This window comes from Python bivittatus, unplaced genomic scaffold (assembly GCF_059951505.1).
Source record: "Python bivittatus isolate LINGU-HERP-01145 unplaced genomic scaffold, Pbiv_v1 ctg000610_np1212, whole genome shotgun sequence".
In the NCBI taxonomy this organism is placed as follows: domain Eukaryota; kingdom Metazoa; phylum Chordata; class Lepidosauria; order Squamata; family Pythonidae; genus Python; species Python bivittatus.
The window spans coordinates 45,912,655-45,932,640 of NW_028277088.1; the positions used below are offsets into that span (position 1 = coordinate 45,912,655).

General features: G+C 41.7%; 2 protein-coding genes across 12 annotated transcripts in view; one reads left to right on the forward strand and one right to left on the reverse strand.

Moving 5' to 3' along the window:
- The window catches only part of CLASP2 (cytoplasmic linker associated protein 2), a 136,981-nt gene extending 134,047 nt beyond the window's left edge, over window positions 1-2,934 (reverse strand). For 4 of the 11 annotated variants that reach the window (XM_088150939.1, XM_088150946.1, XM_088150942.1 and 1 more), the window contains exon 1: window positions 1,929-2,932. In XM_088150939.1, coding sequence (XP_088007065.1) covers window positions 1,929-2,123 — 195 coding nt within the window. In that variant the 5' untranslated portion in view covers window positions 2,124-2,932. Of the gene's footprint in view, window positions 1-1,928 lie in introns of all 11 variants that reach the window. The other 7 variants (XM_088150944.1, XM_088150940.1, XM_088150938.1 and 4 more) reach the window with 4 other exon arrangements.
- Window positions 2,593-19,162, forward strand: LOC112540422 (uncharacterized). The gene is made up of 4 exons (XM_088150572.1): window positions 2,593-3,204; window positions 3,838-4,201; window positions 7,331-7,486; window positions 8,422-19,162. The coding sequence occupies exons 1-3, from the start codon at window positions 2,593-2,595 to the stop codon at window positions 7,408-7,410; spliced, it is 1,056 nt and encodes a 351-aa protein (XP_088006698.1). The 3' UTR covers window positions 7,411-7,486; window positions 8,422-19,162.
- The last annotated feature ends 824 nt before the right edge of the window (window positions 19,163-19,986 follow it).

A 19,986-nucleotide genomic window follows, 5' to 3' on the forward strand; every position in this document is an offset into this window, starting at 1 on the left:
ATGCTACTCTATCAGCATAAGCCACTATGCTCAATTGAATTCAGTTCAATAAATAATATTCATTACTTATTGTGTAAAGGAATTGTGTAAAGCAATTACTACCTTTATGATTAAAAAATGCATAAATAATACCCAAAGCCTGGCAGAAATGAAAATGTATTACAACACTTAACATTTAAAACATACTCATTTTAAAATATGCTTCACTTTTGTTAACACGAAACACAATACTATGTGTTTAAAGCATGAACAAAGCTCATACTATTCAATAATGAAATACTATCAATTTCAAAATATGATTCTAATACTGTGCTTTCAGGATGTTCACCTAGTCAGTTGCTCTACTCTAGCCAGTATATTAAAGTTGGTCATATATCTGTCTTCTCATTCACTCTCCCTTTGACATTTGTTTCTTATGTAGTTTCCATTATATACATTTAATATAATGGAATAAAATTAATGAATAAGCTATTAATTTAATGAATCAATTGGGGAAGGAGTGCTTGTTAATACTGATGTTAAATTGGGGAGCCTGTTATCCACAGCCAATTAAATTGTATAATATCATTGGGGGTGGCACATTCTCCAAATGACACAAATTATGTGATTTGCATCCATTTATGTTATCTATGTAATGGTAGCATTATATAAATACAACAGGAATTTCATTGTTGCAATTAAAGTTTGCTGCATTGAAGTCTGCTACATTAAGGGCTCACTGTTTTACTTTCAATAAGTCAACTAATTAACAGTATTAGATGTGGAACTGGGAAATAGTTATTACAAATGAATAAAACACATACTACTACAATACATGTATGATTCTTAAATTCTTACATTAAAAGAATTACACATATGATTCTTAAATGTTAAAATAGATTTAGAATGTCTTTTTCACTTATGTCTTTGCAATACCCACTAGGTTAACAATTACATTTGCAAGGCGGCCTACAAATAATGTTCAAAATTTGTATCAGTTACACCCTGTGTAGTATCTATGATGTACACATAGCTTAATCTCTGGAGTACTCTGGGAATCAACAGAAACCTGAGTTATAGAGCAATACTGCCACCAGATGACAAAAGTATAAACAAAAGGACAGCACTCAGACTACTACTGAACTGGATATGTCTATTACTGGAGTTTTAGGAGCAATATCCTGGAGCTTTCTATGATAATCTCAGATTTTTAAACAAAGTGTCTAACTCTTTAAAAATCTTTCCATTATTACTTCTTTTCTGTATGATAGCCAAGAAAAACCTGCTTAGAAAATTTGGAGTATGAGTCATTTTGAATTTTCTACAAGGCAAAATGCAATAGTTTATAATCAAAATATTATTGCAAATGTTTTGAATACTTTGTTGCTTTTCATGATATTTAAAGCTATTAAACTGACTGCTTTAAAAAAATGGAAAATCCTTGTTAACCAATTTGGCTCCTCAGGACACACTATATCCCCAACTACATAGACTATGAAAACACAGAATTCTAGACTAAAATATAGCTGACTAGTTTCTGCTTTACTGTATTAAAACTCATGTATGTTCAACTAGGCTCCTAAATATACATAAGAATTGCAGTCCTAGCATGATAACATGCAGATGTTATATTCAGTCCATAATGAAAATGGATGCAGTATCCTCAAGGAAAATCATGACCCACTTATTTATTTAGGATTATCTTACCTAATTTTATTTTGAATTTTATACTGATGTTTGTCTTGTCTATTGAATATATACATTTGAGCATTACTAAGCTAAACAAAACTGAATTTTACAAAAAGGATAACATTGATACAAACACTATAACATAATCTATTTAATTTTTGAACAATTTGCTTGACTGACAAAAAGCTTAGCAAAAGAGCAACACCCAAATATCTAAAATGAATTAGAACTGTATTTATATCAGGCACAATTATCATTACCTTATAATTACTAGAGTTAACCCATCCTGTTAATTCATCAATCACTTTATCAAGGCGCTGCTGATCCTGCTCAAGATCAGTAGAAATGCTGGGATCATTCAAATATTCCAGAAATTCCTGGCCCACTTGCAACCTGCGGCCCACATCCTTTTGTTGTACCTGGTCACAGAAATAATCCATCTTGCCATGCTCCATTGTTTATTAGACCCAAACTTTACCGAACCTGATAAAACTCTAATGTGTCTCTAATGTTTGGTGAAAGGGGATTGCAAACTTCCCAAGAAACTGTAATGAAAGGGATTCAGGAAAGTTTTCTGCCCATCAGCAGGGAGGGGGAGAATTTTTTGTCTTCCTTCCGTCGCAAAAGATAAATTCCAGAGAGTAAAACACCAGTCTTGGAGGAAGCAAAACATTAAGTCATCATGAGCCCGACATACAAATTCCGTACAAAGTATCCGGGGGCTGCTGTTGCGATGCAAGCTCTGGGGGAGGAAAGTACCCTACAGCTACGGAAGGCTTAGTTGGAGGAGTTTAAGAGAGGGTGGCGAGGTCTTCTCGGCTCCCGCTTTTCCAGAATCCCTCTCCCAAACCTCCCGACAGCAGGGACGGCGAGGCACTTCAGCAGATGCAAGGCTAGGAGCGCTCCCTCAGGGCTGGGCAAAAAATGCCGCAGATACCGCCGGCACCTCTCCGACTTCGGGCGCCGCCGGCCACCCCACCGCCTCTCACCGCAGTGAGCAACGGCGGCCGCTCCTCCTGGCCAGGGGAAGCAGGAAGCGGCTGGAGCCTCCGGGTCGGGGCTGCGGCGAAGGCGGAACTTTCATGCTGTCCGCGCCGACCCCGGGCGAGGCTGAATCTGAGAGCGGAATCAGCGAGCTGGCTGCTGGTCCTGGTCCTCCGCCACCACAAGGCACCGACGGCCGCCCGTCCTGTGGAAGTTGCGTCCACTTCGAGCCACCGCCAGCCAGCCAGCCAGCCACACACCAGAGGCGTCACTCACCCTACGGAGACCCCGCCTTTTCCTTCTCTTTTCGGCACGCTCAACCAGGCTCAACCCACTAGCGTCGCTTCTTTTGAGCGACTCGCCCTTCGAAGAACCCCCAGCGCTACTCCTGCACATGCGCAAAATTGGGGCCCGCCCCTTTTCCAAATCCACCCTTTCGTTCTCACGCCTACTCTAGGTCTATGTCTGAGCATCCGCGCGCGCGCGCGCACACACACACATCGAAAGACCTTTCCTGCGACTCACCGCCTGCAAGGGCTTCCCTTAAACGAGGTGCGTGCGCATGCGTCCTCGCTCTTCTTTTATTTCAGAACCCGGCGCTCGACTAATGGCGTCGCAACCCTTAGGGAAGACGAGATCTATTTAGTAGTCTATCATTGTGCCAGTATTTTTCTTTGTAAAGATAATTTAAGAACAACAAAACGACGCATTAAAAGGGCAGAGCTACGAAATTATTGATTTCAGCCTTTCTTGCAAAATATATAAATGAATTCCTGCTGTCAGGAATAAATAGTTTTCCTCCTGGGAAGGCAGTGCACCGAGGCACCCGCTGTCGAGGTTGCTCCGTGTTCCCATTGGTGCTCAGAGTTTGTGGCAGTGATTGTAGTTTGTGGGGGAAATCCCGAGAGAGAGAAAGGTTTAAGGGGAATTGACAAGAATGTTGCATTACACCCAAGCGACTTACGAAATAATCTCTCCTTGCGAACATTAACACCCAGTGAGAACAGAAATTATGCCCTGCAGTTGATAGAGTAACACTATATTCAAACTATGTCCTATGATGCTGTATTTCCTCCAAAAATATATACAGTATTAAAAAAAGTCTTGTTGCTATTTTCCCCCCTGCATAACTACCAGGGCTTTCCTTATCGGCTTTTTATTCCATTTCTCCACTTTCTCTCCTAGAGTTCCAAGAATCCTACAGGAGCCAAGACAGCCATTACTCCATTTCCCCAAATCCTTTGCGGTCGACGTTCTCGTCTGTCCCGCTCGTGCTCACTCCATTGGTTCCCGGGACCGGTTCGACCTATCGGCTGTGATCTTGCTTTGACCTACTTGTTGCCAGGCAGAACAGTAACCGGGTTGCCTAGGTTTCCTAACGCAGCTGCGGCCTGCGGTTTTAGGAGCCCGAAGACCGGCAGGCACCCGCTATGCTGCGCCTCACAGCCGTGGAGGGCTGCGATGGAAGGTGATAAGGTGAGCGGTGGTTCTTATGCCAAGACGGGAAAGGAGGAGGAGGAGGACGGTCTGGTCTTTACACCTTGCCCAGGTAGGGCTCCGTTTGCAGTGCCCGGCCTAGAGGGAGGAAGCTGAGCAGCTTTCGCCTGCAAGCTAGGCAAGGCTAAACAAAAGTCGTAAGTCGCTCGGGTGTAATGCAGCATTCTTTTCAGTTCCCCTGTATAAACCAGCTTCAGAGGTTTGGCTCCGACTCTGAATTTAGCATATTACTGCTATGCCCATTGAAATCAAAGTAAGTTAAATTGGGTGTCCTGCAATTTAATTGGGTAAGTGCAAATTGGGTAAGTGCAAACCCATTGGTTTCAATGGATCTTGCATCGTTAGAATCTACATCTGGTCCAGAGAATATTGCAATGGTCTTGCCCAGAAAAGAGTCCCCTACAACTCAGAGGCTACAGAGCTTGCTCTCAGTTCACATGTATAATGATGAAGCCACTCAGGTTTTGCAAATTCCCCACTGAAGTGAGGCTAAACCGCCATACTGTTTGCAGATTATGCTGAACTACAAAGTAACCTAGCCACTTTTTAGCCTAGTGTAGGGTGCAGATGCAACCCACATGATCAGTTCATGGTTCAATAATTTCCTGTAATCTGAGGAAATTTAGCTAGGGCAACAAATAAATGGTTCATAGAACAAATCAATTCAGAATTTCAAATCAATTCAGAACACTGACAGGGCAAGCTACTGTATATAAACAAAGATCAAACCCCACTCCCTTCTAGCACTGAAGATGTTACCTGGTTGGGTAATGAAATGTCTGCAAGAAAACAACCAAGCTCAGAGAATCCCAAGGGCTCCACATAATCTATCCAACCCCCTGCCCTTTGAGGACTCCAGCATCCCTGATATTGGGGCACTCAACTCTGTTTCAAGCTCTCCAACAGAGTTTACCACTTGCTGAATCAGTCTGTTTCATAGCTGAATAGCTCTTATAGTTTGTTTGTTTGTTTGTTTATTAAACAAATTTATATGGCTGTTCAACTCACAGACTCTGAGTTGACTCTGGGTGGCTAACAAAATTAAATCCACAATACAAAAAGCCCATCAACCCCTCTGCCCCCCCCCCCCCAGGCAGCTGCAAACACAATCAAATCAACCACTTGATTGGCTCCGTATTAACCTGGGGTCCCTAGGCTCCCTGGCAAAACCACATCTTCAGGTTCCAGAAATGTACTGATGTGGGGGCCACTCTTATCTCTGGGGGAATGATATTCCATAGGGAGGGAGCCACCACAGAGAAGGCCCTTTTTTGTGGTCCCATTAGATGTACTTCTCTCATAGATGGGACCTGCTACATACCCTGCCTCCTTGCTCTGGTGGGCTGAGTAGACGTAACTGGGGAAAGACGGTCTTTCAAATAATCAGGCCCCAAGCCATGTGGTGCTTTACAGGTGATAACCAGCACCTTGAATTGGACCCGGAAGCAAATTGGCAACCAATGCAGCTCCCACAAAAGAGGTAACACATGCACAAATCTAGACTTATGCAAAACTACGCGGGCTACTGCATTTGGAACCAACTGAAGCTTCTGGATACTCTTCAAGGGGAGCCCCATGTAAAGCATGTTACAATAGTCCAAATGGGAGGTGACTAGGACGCGGGTGACTATGAGAAAGGCACGATGGTCCAGGAATGGGGGTAACTGGCACACAACTCGCAGTTGTGCAAAGGCCCTCCTGGCCATGACTGCTACCTACTCCCCAGGCAAGAGTTGTGAATCCAGAAGAACCCCCACTGGGTTCATCTGGGGCAGTACAACCCCATCCACAGCCAAAGATGGTAAATCTCCAAGAACCAAGGAGCCCCGTCTTGCCAGGGTTCAGTTTCGGCCTGTTGCTTCCCATCCAGACCTCAACAGCCCCCAGGCACCGAGAAAGGGCAGTCGCAGCATCACTTAACTCACCATGGGCAAAGATGTACAACTTGAGTATCATCAACATACTGATGATATCTCACCCCATGGTGATGGATGATCTCACCCAGCAGTTTCATGTAGTTGTTAAACAGGAGCAGAGAAAGCACTGACCCTTGTGGAACCCCGCAAAGCAGGGACCACAGGTTGGACCTCTCGCTCCTGATCAACACTGACTGAAAATGGCCTTGGAGAAAGGAAGTGAACCAGGAAAACACAGTACCCCCATTCCCAACCCTTGGAGCCGTTCCAGAAGGATACCATAGTCGATGGTATCGAAGGCTGCGGAGAGGTCAAGTGGAGCAAGGATGGATGCACTGCCCCCATCCTGCTCCCTCCAGAGATCATCAAAAGGCACAACCAATGCTGTTTCTGTCCCATATCCAGGCCTGAATCCCGACTGAAAGGGGTCCAGATAATCCGTTTCATCCAGATCCTCGGCAACTTTAAGATGTGTGGATTTTGACTCCCAGAATTCCCTGAAGTCCACACATCTTAAAGTTGCTGAGGTTGAGAAACACTGCTGTAATCCTTCAAAACATCCAGATCCCTTTTGCACATGCTGCTGCCTAGTATGGTCCCCTCTATCCTATACTCATGTCCTTAATTGTCTTAACCAATAGTCAGATTTTGCATTTGTCCCTACTGACATTTCCTTTGCTAGTTTTGGCCCAATGTTCCAGCTTGTCAAGATTCTCCTGAATTTTGATATTGTTCTCTAAGGTGATTGCTACCTCCCCATTTTTGTACCATATGAAAATTTGATAAGCATATATTTTAACCCTTAATCCAATCCAAGTCATTTATAAAAATGTTGAATAGCTCAAGGCCTAGAATGGAGACTTTTGGTATGGGCCCTTGACACTTTCTTCCAATTAGATTCAGAGCCATTGATATAATCTTATTGGGTACAATTGTTCAACCAGCTTGATATTCATATAATGGTAGCATAGTTCAATCTATATTTTGCCGTCTTAGAATCTCATGTAAGACTTCATCAAATAGTTCGCTAAAAACAAGGTACATTGTATGCGTCACATTCCTGGCAACCACTAAAGTGGTCACTCTGTCAAACAAGAAGATCAATTTGGATTGGCATGATTTATTATTGATAAACCACATGCTGGCTCTTGCCAAGCAATGCATTTTTTCTAAATATTCACATCTAACTGTTCCAGAGTTTTGCCTGGTATTGACATCAAGTTAATTGGTGCCCCCTGGGTCTTGTTTTTTCACTTTTCTGACAGAAGAAACAACAAGTAACCTTCAGTCCTCTGGCTCATCCTCTGCAAGTTCACAAAGATCACAGAAAGGGGCTCTGAAATGACATATGCAAGCTCCTTCAAGGCTTTTGGGTATAACTGTTCTGGTCCTGGAGAATTAAACTTGTTCATGATAACCAGGTACCCCATAATAATCTTTTTACTTACCTTAAAGTGGCACTTGCTCCTTTTGTCAATTGTTCTGTTTAGTTCTATTGGAACATGTGGGGAGAAGATAGTAGCAAAATAGGAGCTGAAAAACTCTGATCTCTCCCTGTCGCCTATTATTATCTTACTATCTTCTCCTAGCAGTGGGCTTACCTCTTACTACTGAAAAAAAAACAGGTTTTTTTTTAATTGCTTTTAGTTTCCTTTACAAGCCTAAGTTTCTTTCATCTTTAGGTTAATTCTCTTTCCACAGATTTTAGCTACTTGCTGTTGTACTTCCTGGTGATTACACCCATCTTCCATTTTCTGTACAAATTCCTTGTAACTATTAGCTGAGTCAAAACCTTTGCAAGTATCTAAAATGATTTCTTAACCAATCCATTATTATTTTTTCACTGTAATTGCTTACAGTATTTATTTTTGAGAATTTCCTGCACTCCCTTTGACTGTAGGGTTTCCATCCATGGGCTCCATGTATCTACAGTGGTACCTCTAGTTACGAACTTAATCCGTTCCGTGACTCTGGTTGCAACTCGAGTTGGTCGCAACCCGAGGTAAATTTTCCCATAAGGTTCAATGTAAATACGGTTAATCCGTTCCGCCCTCCGAATTTGGTCGCACCACGATGCAAATTTCCCCATAAGGTTCAATGTAAATATGGCTAACCCGCCCTCCGAATTTGGTCGCACCACGAGGCAAATTTCCCCCATAAGGTTCAATGTAAATACATACCGTTAAACAGTTCTGAAACATATGCATTTTATTTTTAAACCACAAAAACATGAAAATAGTCGAGATGATCGACTTCGCCATCTTGTACTCCAAGGCCAGATCAGTCACACGAATACCACGATTGTGCTTTTCTATAATGTCCTTCTTAAGTTTGATCGTCACTTTTTTCTTCAAAGCCTTATTCTTGCCAAGCCTGCTCTGCATTTTCTTTGGAGCCATGCTGACAAGCACACCACACACCTTCCAAACGCCACAAAACACACCACAAGCCTCACCGAACGTCTCCTTGCTACCGCGATCTCGCCCACAGGAAGCCGCGACCGTGTGGCAGCAGGGAAAATGGCCGCGGATCCGGTTCGTAACTCGAGGCAGAGTTCGCAAGTCGAGGTAAATTTTTGGGGCCGGAGCTGGTTGTATCTCGAAAAATTCGTAAGGAGGGGCGTTCATAACTTTGCATACCACTGTATTTATCAAGGGACATTTTCTGCTGATTTCTGAAACTTCGTAAGAAACTAGACTGGAAGTAATTTTTCATGGAATTTGAGGAAGCAGTGAAGATTTCCCTTAATAAAAGGAAGTACTTGTACATTAGAGTTTTCTGTATGTCTTTCCTTCTACCTAGTACAGTAGTCCACATTTTGCAATTATTCTCTGATAGCCATCCTAATTTCCCAATATATGGCTGTCTTCACCTGGAATCTGCAATTGGTCCAGAATGCAGCAGTTTGAGCAATAATGTGCATTAGTTGATTTGTTCATGTAGATCACCTCTTGTAGAACTGTACCGGTTGCCAGGTAGAATTCAGTGTTGTCACCTTTAGAGCCCTTCATGGCTGAGAACCTGGATATTGATGGGACTGCCTTCTCCCAGTGATCTCTGCCCATCTTCTGAAATGTGGAAGAGAATGCTCACCCTAGGTCCTGACCCTTGGGGAATGTCATCTAAAGGTATCCTTAGTATCAGCCCTTTTCAGTTGCTGCCTTCCTTCTCTGGAGCATTCTTCCTGATATCAAACAGTCTTTTATAAAGCCATTAAAGACCTGGCTGTTTCAATGGGCCTTCAGAAGTTGTCTTAGTCTCTGCTGGAAAGTGATTGTTATGATTGTTCCTCAGGGCTTAGGATATTATTTATTATATTACTATATGTCATGTTTAGCTTTTAATTTTATAGCTGTTTCAGGGTCTGTAAATGACTGGAGGAGCATATAAGCCTAGTGAAATTAATATAAATAAATACATTTAAATAAGTAAGTAAACTTCCAGAAGCGTAATTGCCCATAGTAGGGAGAGATTCATGGTGTTACAGAATGAACCATATCCAGAATGCTATGTACGATTTTCAGTTCCAGGTAATATGCTTCTGGAAATGCACAAACCATCCCTGCATGCTCAGATTAGCCTGTTCCAGGCTTGAACTACTTCCTTTTGCATATTTGTAGTGGTCAGGTGTTGAACAGTGGGCTGGAAACAGTGAGTTCTAGTCCTGCCTTAGGCACAAAGCTAACTGGGTGACTTTGGTCCAGTCCAGTCACTATCTCTCAGCCCTAGGAAGGAGGCAATGACAAACTGTTGGCCATATGGTGACCAACTGTTTGGGAGATGTTTTTACCTACTGTGAGTGAGGGCCCAGTTATGCACAGAGTAGAGGGAAGGCTTTCACACTTTATTTCTGTACAGAAGTAAAGAGGCACACTTGGGACCAAAATCCAAATTGAGCACGCAAAGGGGTGTTGTCCAAAGGTTTTTATACATTTCACTAAGCAGGTAACATTCATCACAATTCTTATTAGCTAAAACAAATCCATGGGTGAATTACATCATGCACATGCTTACTACAACCGTGTACCTCATAATAAGCTATGAGGGGGGCTCGTTAGTATCTCATGTTTACTCCTAGGGGGGTGTTTTTTACTATTATAATGAGGCAAAGGGTACTATAGTTCAACTTTTAACTAGTCACATATCTAACCAAACCAGAACAAGCTGGAGCAACACAGGAAATTCCTAAAACACAAACAGCCCCAATACACAAACAGCCCCAAAACCACTTCTGAAAATCTTGCCAAAAAAAACTACAGAAACTAATCCAAGCAATCACCAGGATTCATGACTGACTTGAAGGCGCACACACAAAAAACACTATCAGTTGATAGTATCGGCTGTTTTAATTTTGTATATTGTAGACTTCTTTTTCCATTTCTTGGATGTATAAGGTCACCTTCAGACTTTACATAAAATTGCATAGACATGAATATGATCTGACTACTTCTCTCTTGTGTGTATTCAGAGGATTGTCTGAATACAGATGTAGCTTTGCATAATTATTTCCGATCCTTTTCCTTAAGTAACGAATTCTGCTAGGTTGTCATAAGTCCTTAATAATTTTTATTCTGGTTGGGAAAATATAAGGATGGAAAATAAAGTTCTTTTGGAAATCTTTTTAAAGACTTGTTTGCCAAGCAAATGTTTTTTAAATTTGTTTTATGTTTTCCTGACATTTATTTAGATGTTATTAAGCATGTATGTTGTCGTGGAATTTTTGCTGAAGAAAGCACAGTGCTGAGAAGTTGCCAGCTCTTTATTCAATCTACATATATACTCTTTATATATATGCCTGCTTTCCAAGAAAGAGGGACCCCGAACAATAGAAAGGCAGAATTTGTATACACTTTGGGGTTGAGAGATGGGAAATATGAGGGATCTGATTCGCGGGCAAGTTTTGGATAGGTATTAAACAGGGAAAAAGTGTTTTTCTAAACAAAATCCACACTTCTGTAACAAGACAGCCAAGTTAAGGAGTCCATTGTTAAGGAGAATAGAACCTTAAGAAAAGCAGGCACATGCTTAATAGGAATGGAGTTCTGAGGTTTCTCACCTTATTAACAAAGGTTTCCTCACTGAGGCTGCCCCCTGGACAAATCTTCAAGAAGACAGTGATGGTCTTCCCATTGTTTTTGCATGATAGTGTTAAGAGGACTATTTTGGCAACAGAAGCATGATCCTTCTTGGGTCAGCCACAGTAGCCTGGGGCCGATTGTATTTTATGCTAGTGGGGGAAATGGGGGAAAGAGTTTTGCAACAGGGGAGGCAGAGGGGAGGGGGGAGAGTTTGTAGCTTTATTATTTTTCCATCACAATGTTTAAATTAGGAGCATAGTGTTATGATCCTAAATGTTTGCAAAAGCATAATCAGAATCTGAGGTAATTCTGCTGATTAATAGATTCTCTGATAAAGACCAGTATTACAACAATGAAGCAGTGAATTTAACTAAAATGACTTCCACAACATGTATTTCTAACCTGAAATTCATACTAAACCTGTTCGTTCTGCACACGCCCAAATTATGCTAGAATATTAACTAGTACTACTACTACGACATGTAGCATCATGTTCTAAAATATGTAGTAAAGAGAGGAAAACAAGTGGGAACTGCAATACAGTATTATAGTTTATTCCCAGCTCCTTGGAAGAGTGTTCCTGTTCAGGGGAAGTTTCATGAATAGGAATAGGTTAAAGCAGTGTTTCTTAAAGTGTGGTCCAAGGACCCCTGGGTGTCCCCCTTCTCAGGGGTCTGTGAAATCAAAATTATTTGCCAGATATTGGATATTTGTAAAGATTTTAAATAATGTCACTCTTCTCATTTTTTATTTGTTAAAAATATAGTTTTTTTCATGAAAAACATTTTATTTATGTTAATATCTAATTAGTTTTATATTGTTATTTTTACATGATTCAATAAATAGTCTACAAATGCATTAATTCTATTTTTTAATACGGTAAATATTGATAAATGTAACCCATACAACAAAAGCTTTTTTGGGGTCCTCCATAATTCTTAAAAGTGGGAAGGGGTCCTGAGAGCAAAAGGTTTAAGAAATGCTGGGTTCAAGGATCCCATTTTTCCTTCTTTGAGGCTTTCTCCTACTTTGTTATTTAGCTTTAGCATTAGAGCACTTTTCCCTACCTTGTTATCTCCCAGTTGTATTAGGCTACAGCAGTTATTTTAATTTAAAATAGGTTGCATTGAACAGTTCCATCTGACCATATTGTGGAATGGTATGGAAGAAGACCCTGATATAACACTGAATGATTTCCATATAGTAGGAAGCTTGGTATTCAGATAAGTTAGCCATCAACAGGCACATAGAGATAAACAACATCTACACATTATTCAAAAGAGACAATAAAAAGGAAACAAAAAGACCAGAGTGTCTCCTCACCAGCAATTATCACCCATACCAAGATTAACACCAGACAAACAATAAGCAGTAAACAATACCCTAATCAAGGAACTACCAGAAAAAAAAAGCCACCAATACTGACAGGGCCAACCACTGTATATAAACAGAGAACAAACCCCACTCTGTTCTAGCACTGAAGATGTTACCTAGCCAGGTAACTAAATGTTTGCAAGAAAACAACCAGGTTCAGAGAACCCCAAGGACTCCACCTATAGTAGGAAATTTATAATTTCATGGTACACATCCCCTGAACCCTAATTCCATTCACCTTCTCCATACTGCCTTACAGGTATTCAGGTGGTCCTCGCTTAACAACCACTAGTTCAGCGACTGTTTGAACTTATGATGGTGCTGAGCAAGTGGTACTTACTACCAGGTCTTGCACTTAAATCAGTCGCAGCATCTCTGTGATCATGTGATTGCTATTTGCAACCTTCTTTGCCGGCTTCCTATAAGCAAAGTCAATGAGAAAGCTGGCAGGAGGCTACAAATGGCAACCATGTGATGTCCTCACTAAATGATCTGCAGCAATTTGCTTATCAACAGCAACTGGAAGTGCTTAAATTTCTGTTGCTAAGTGATATGGTCACGTGATGTTGTACTTTACAACCACGTCACTTAGTGATGGAACTTTCAGTCCCAATTACCGTCATTATCTGAGAACTACCTGTAGTTCAGTATATATGAACTGTCTTTCTCTCTCTCTGTGTTTTGAACAGTAACCATGTATTTGTTGTCACCACTGTACTCAACCATAGATATAACTAACATAACCCCAGAGTCTGATTGGCTTCTGGTTGGTTTAGATTTGGGAATGGAAACCTGTGGTTCCCCAGATGTTGCAAACTATAATTCTTGTTATATGTTATAATATGATATTGTTCATATTATTCAGCAGTATCTAGGGGGACATAAAGCTCCCATTCCTAATTTAGACCATTTTTCAAACTCTTTGTGTACACTAAATTGTTATCTATATACTCACAAGTACTTTGTATTTAGCTATTTAAATTTCTTTTGAGTTTCTGTAAATCTGTAATACTTTTGCATACCTAGAAATTCTAATGTATATGTAGAAATCATTAGCCGAGTTGTGGGTGGCCCTCTTCCACATCCAAACTAACATTATTATTGACCCCTTGAATTTGCTATAATTTAAACTATTTCTATTTCTATGGGATATACAGTCCTGCTGTAAGACATAGCTTGTTTTTGACAATGAGCCATTTTATGCCCAAAGGCAGCTGTGTGTGACCAAGTGAATTTATAAAAAACAAACTCCAAATAACAGAGTATCAAAAGGAAGAAAAGCTTGATTTATATAGATAGACTCATTGGCCATGTATTCAAGATGAATCCACTGTTTTAGTCTAGATGCTTATTACTGATATCCCTTAAAATTCTCATGACCTAGCCACCTTTGGTTGCTCTTGAAGAGTTCAGCCGAGTCAGGCCTGATCAGTACTTGGATAGGAGACCAACCAGGAAATCCAAAGGCTATAGGCTAAGTAAAAAAATAAAATTTATTTATTTATTTATTTATTTATTTATTTATTTATTTATTTATTTATTAAACTTGTATGTCACCCATCTCCCCCAACAGGTAACTCTGGGTGGCTCACAATTAAAACGCACAAACAATTAAAAAAATACACATTAATTAATTAAAATTGATTCATCAATTAAAAGGTCAAGCTATAAAGTAAACCCTATACATAAAAAACTAAAAACATTCAAGATGACAGTGGGGGGGCAGAATCAATTATCCAACAAGCCACTTCCACTGATGCAAGCCCCTATCCAGCCCCCAGGCCATCTGGCATAGCCAGGATTTCAGACTCTTCCTGAAGGTCATGAGAGTAGGGGTACACCACACCTCAGGAGGTAGGTTGTTCCACAGAGCGGGGACCATGGCAGAAAAGGCCCTCTTTCTAGATCCCACCAGTTGAAATTCCTTGACTGGTGGGGTCTGTAGCATGCCCCTTCTGCCAGACCGAGTGGGGCGGGCTGATATAACGGGTGAGACAGCTCCTCAGATAACCTGGTCCTGTGCCATGAGGGGCTTTAAAGGTGATAACCAACAAAGCGGAAGCAAACCAGCAACCAATGCAGCTCGCATAACAGCGGTGTTATGTGTGATCCCCTGGGGACATTCAGAACTGTCCGCACCGTGGTATCTGTGCCAGTTGTAGCTTCTGGATACTCTTCAAGGGTAGCCTCATGTAGAGCGCATTGCAGTAATCCAACCGGGAGGTGACCAGGGCATGAGTGACCATTCGGAAGGCCTCCTGATCGAGGAAGGGGTGTAACTGCCATAAACATGAAGTTGCACAAAGGCCCTCCTAGCCACGACTGCCACCTGCTCTTCGAACAGAAATCATGAGTCCAGGAGGACCCCCAGATTACGCACTGGGTCTGTCTGGGGTAGTGCAACCCCATCAAGAACTAAAGATCATAAACTCTTAGATCTTGAGGCTCCCTGTACCCACAGCCGCTCCATCTTACCAGGATTCAGTTGAAGCCTGTTGTCCACCGTCCAGGCCCCTACAGCCTCCAGGCACTGCGAAAGGATAGCCACAGCATCACTTAGGTCACCTGGGATGGAGATATATAATTGAGTATCATCAGCATACTGATGATACCTCACCCCATGGCGCTGGATGATCTCATCCAACGGTTTCATGTAGATGTTAAATAGGAGCGGCAAGAGCACCAAACCCTGAGGCACCCCAAAAAGTAGGGGCCGTGGGTTGGACCTCTCGCTCCCTATCAACACCGTTTGGGTTCGGCCTTGGAGAAAGGAGCTGAACCAGCACAGCATTGTGCCACCCAGTCCCAACTCCTGCAGCCAACCCAAAAGGATACCATGATCAATGGTATCGAAAGCCGCTGAGAGGTGAAGAAGAGTAAGGATGGATGCACTATCCCCATCCCATTCTCTCCAGAGATCATCCACAAGTGCGACCAATGCTGTTTCTGTCCCATAACCAGGCCTGAAACCTGACTGATAGGGGTCCAGATAATCCGTTTCCTCCAGGAACATCTGAAACTGCCGCGCAACCACCTTTTCCACCACCTGTCCTAGAAAGGGAAGGTGGGAGACTGGATGAAAATTGTCCAGAAGGGTGGGATCTAGTGATGGTTTCTTGAGGAGGGGGCAGACCAAAGCCTCCTTGAAAGGTTTCGGGAACACCCCCTCCTGCAAGGATGAATTGACCACTGCCAGTACTCCCCCAAAGTCACCTCCTTGGTGGCTTTAACCAATCAGGAGGGACAAGGATCCAAAATACAGGTAGCCACACTAACAGCCCCGAGGACCCTGTCTACTTCCTCAGGGCCAAGTGGATCAAACCATTCCCAGATAACTGGGTAAGAATCCTCCCTGGGCATCTCCACTGAACCCACCTCACGCTTGGCCTCCAACTGAGAAAGAATCTTAGCAATTTTATCTGTCAGGTGTTCAGCAAATTCCTCTGCATGGCCCTGTAGAGAGTCCTCCAAGCCCTCCCTACCCAGGAGGGACCAAGTGACCCTGAACAGGGCTGCCTGGCGACACTCTGAGGATGCAAAAAAAGCGGAGAAATAATGACATTTCGCTGCCCTTACCACTGCTAAGTAGGCCTTAATAGCGGCTCTAACCCATGTTCGGTCGGACTCATCTTTAGTTTTCCACCAGTGGCGCTCAAGATGTCTCTTAGCCCTTTTCAGCTCCCTTAACTCCTCCGTAAACCATAGGGAGTGCCGGGGGCAATAGGCCAAGAGAGGCCGCACAGGCGTGATCCTGTCCAAGGCCCCAGCCACCTCCTTATTCTAGGCTGCGGCCAGGGTCTCCGCTGGACCGTGCAGCAAGGCCTCAGGAACAACCCCCAGCTCCCTTTGGAACCCTTGCAGGTCCATCAGTCGCCGGGGGTGGACCATTCAAACGGGTCCCGTCTCCCTGCAGAGGGAGGCAGCATAGGAGAATCTCAAGGCCACCAGGGAGTGGTCTGACCATGACAGAGGGGATAATATGAAATCCCCACCAGATCACACTACCACTGCTCTGACAAGAAAACCATGTCTGGAGTGTGACCACTGTCCCGAGTTGGGCCATGGATGACCTAGGATAGGTTCTTGGCCGCCATGGTAGCCATGAACTCCTAAGCCGCCTCTGAGGCCAAACCCAGGGATGGCAGATTAAAGTCCCCAAGACCATAAGCCTGGGGAACTCCACTGCCAACCCTGAGATGGCCTCCAGCAGCTCAGGCAGGGAGGCTGCTATGCAGCAGGGAGGCTGATACAAAAGCAACACTCCCAACTGATCCCGTGTGCCCGACCTCAGGAACAGGGTCTCACTTCCAGCAACTTGTGGAGCAGAGCCCCTGAAGGCCAGCAGAGATTCCTGGAAGACAACTGCCACATATCCTCCCCTGCCCTGGGGTTTCGGCTGGTGCCAAACCCTAAACCCAGCTGGATGCAATTCCGAAAGGGACACGCCCCCTTCTGGTGTCAGCCAGGTTTCGGTAATGCATGCCAGGTCGGCCTGCTCCTCCTCAATAAAGTTGTGAATAAGGGGGGCCTTATTATTGACCAACCTGGCATTTATCAGCAGCAGCCGAAAGCCCGAGCCTCTGTAGGCCTGCTGACCAGGGTCTGGGCTTGAGCCCACAATAAAAAAATTGTGGAAAGCCGTGGCAAAGTACCTTAGTACTTTGGCCAAGGAAACCAGAGAAATGTTCCAAAAAGTCCTCAGTGATCAAACTTGACTTGCAGACTTTACCTTTTTTTATATTAATATAGCCATGGATACTAAGCATAATGAAAGAATCTGAAATAGCTTTGCTCCACTAAAATAAAGGGGAGTTATGTAACAGCACTGTTTTATAAGAACAGAAAGCTCTTATACAGCTCCATTTCAATTCTCCTTGTCCACAAGAACGTCTGAATGGCTGCTGTGATTTTTCCATTTAGATTTGGGCAGTATTGGACAATATTCTGCACAAAAATGGGTGAACAATAATTTCTATTATAAGAATTACCATATGCTGAAAGATGGCTTTAACTTAAATGTTAATGTTTAGATTGGAATAGTTTTTACAATGATCTGCCATGATCACACTTTTCTGTTGTTGAAAATATATCAGGGAGGCCATAAACCCTTTTGGAAAAACATAGAAAAAGTATTTAATTTAAGTTTACTACTGTCTTATAAATAATGCTGTGCACTACAAATCTTTGTATTGGAACATCAGATACAGTAATAATTGAGTAACAATGAAGGAAATAAATGCGTGGAAGAAGGAAGTTTCATCCTGTGTTTTGCTTGGTCTGGAAGAAGCAATGAATATAAAGCTAGCATGATTTCAGTTATTCTGTATGTATTAACATCTTGACATGCATTTAAGCTGACACTGAATTCCTGGACACCTACATAATGCCAATATTCTTTGCTTTTCTTGGCACAGAGTATATATTTTTTCCTGATTGCACGGGGATACCCTCTGGTGGCCTGTGTAGGTATTTTATAAAGCCTGGTATACATACTAAGGTATTGCTAAATATTCTTTGCACCATAATCTAGGACAGCACCTTGGCCCCAGATGCTTTCCTCCACTGTTCCAATAAATGCTCATATAACATTTGGTATGTTGGATTTTATATTTTTAGAAAATACTACCTTGCATACATGAATGAAATGGTCCAAGGTGCCAATACCAAACAACTACCATTGCTGAGTGAATATGGATAATACGTATGCCTCCGCATTTAGCCTTCTCTAGGTAGCCGTTGAAATATTTTGGAATCAACAAAACTGTAGTTGGCTGTTTCACATGGTGATACATTAAGTTGCTATATTTAAAATACTCAGAAGAAACTATCCGAAAACAAATGATCATTCTGCTAAATGCTAGTAAGTAAATTACTTACATTTTAAGTAAGCAGTGGAAGTTGGGGAATCATATGACAACTATGAAGCCACACAATGGATTTTAAATGATCAACAATTGAATTGCAATGGGATCAGAATTAATGGGAATGACCCACAATGATTTTTGAGCCAGCTATGTATCCCACTTAATTGTCATGCCATGTAACCCATACTTATTTCCTAGATTCTGAGAAAACATTCTGAGTGGAGCTGTTTTGTTCTGGACTTGGAACAGCCCCCCCCCCCTTTTTTTGGTCTTTTGTGAACATCTTTAATAAACGTATTACTATTTGGAAATGAAAACTTTAAATTAGGCATTCCTAAGAGTTACATATATTGAACGAAGATGCCTTACTGAAACTTTACTGAACCAGGAATCTTGTTAAGTTTCATTGATTTTTCTGAATTATATATAGAATACTTAAGGATTGCAGGATTGTGTCTAAAACACAAACACCAAACATTTCATCATAAAGTACTCAAATATCATATTCTAACAACATCCTAATATCAGCCTAATATCAAAGTTCCATCTACTCTATTAATAGTTTCCATCCAGATGAAGTATTGTCAGTTTGTGTTGATGAACGAGTCACAGATTAACGTCATGGATGCTCTGACCTCATTTCAGGAGCTTCCCCTTTCTTAGATTGAAAGAAATGTAACAAAATTAATTAAACACTGTGAACTGATGTGATATAAAATGAAGTTTTCATACAATCTCTCTTGCTGCTGCTTTTTTCTGAAAATCTCCAACCTGGTTCTTCCGGTGCAGGACTTTGACTCCCATCTTTCGCAAGCTTTGGCCACAGTGATTTGGATAATGGGAAATGACAACTGGGGGTCATCAGATAGAGGAAATCATTAGGATAAGATCTGAAGAACTGGTAACTATCAATTGAACAGGACTTATTCTGACCAAATTCTCTTTTAATAATCATGGCATAAGAAACTGAATCTCAACTCATACCTTCAGCAAGTGTTCCAATCCTGCTGCTTAAAATACTTGGATTCATTGATGCAATGATTCATTTAAAAAAGTAATACTAGGCAATAAGCACCATAAATTTATATGATCAGAACGGAATAATCATATGTGATGTAATTTTATTATTTATTTATTTTTAAGATTTATAAGGCTGCCCAACTCAGTGTAACTCTGGGCAGCATACAGCAGGAAAACAAACAAATCAAAAAAGAAAAAAAACACAATATAATAATAAGCTAATACAAAATATAAATATATAATTATAAAACTATCCTATACAGCTAAAGATTAATTTACATAGGTGCTCAGCAAGGAGCATGAAATTCAGAAAAACAAATATGTACAAGTTTACATGTTAATGTGTTCTGTAACACTTTAAATAGTGTTATAGCATAACAATAATATTAACAGGAACAATACTCCCTCACTGGATTCAAACTTGCTGATAGATTTCTATTACCAGTCGTTCCACAAGGCTAACTCATATTGTAACAAATGGAAGGGATGAGTGCCATTACAAGAAACATTTAGGCAAGAAAATAATTATTTAATTAAGATGAATCACAAGCTCATACACACCCTGCTCCTGTAGGCTTTTGAAGA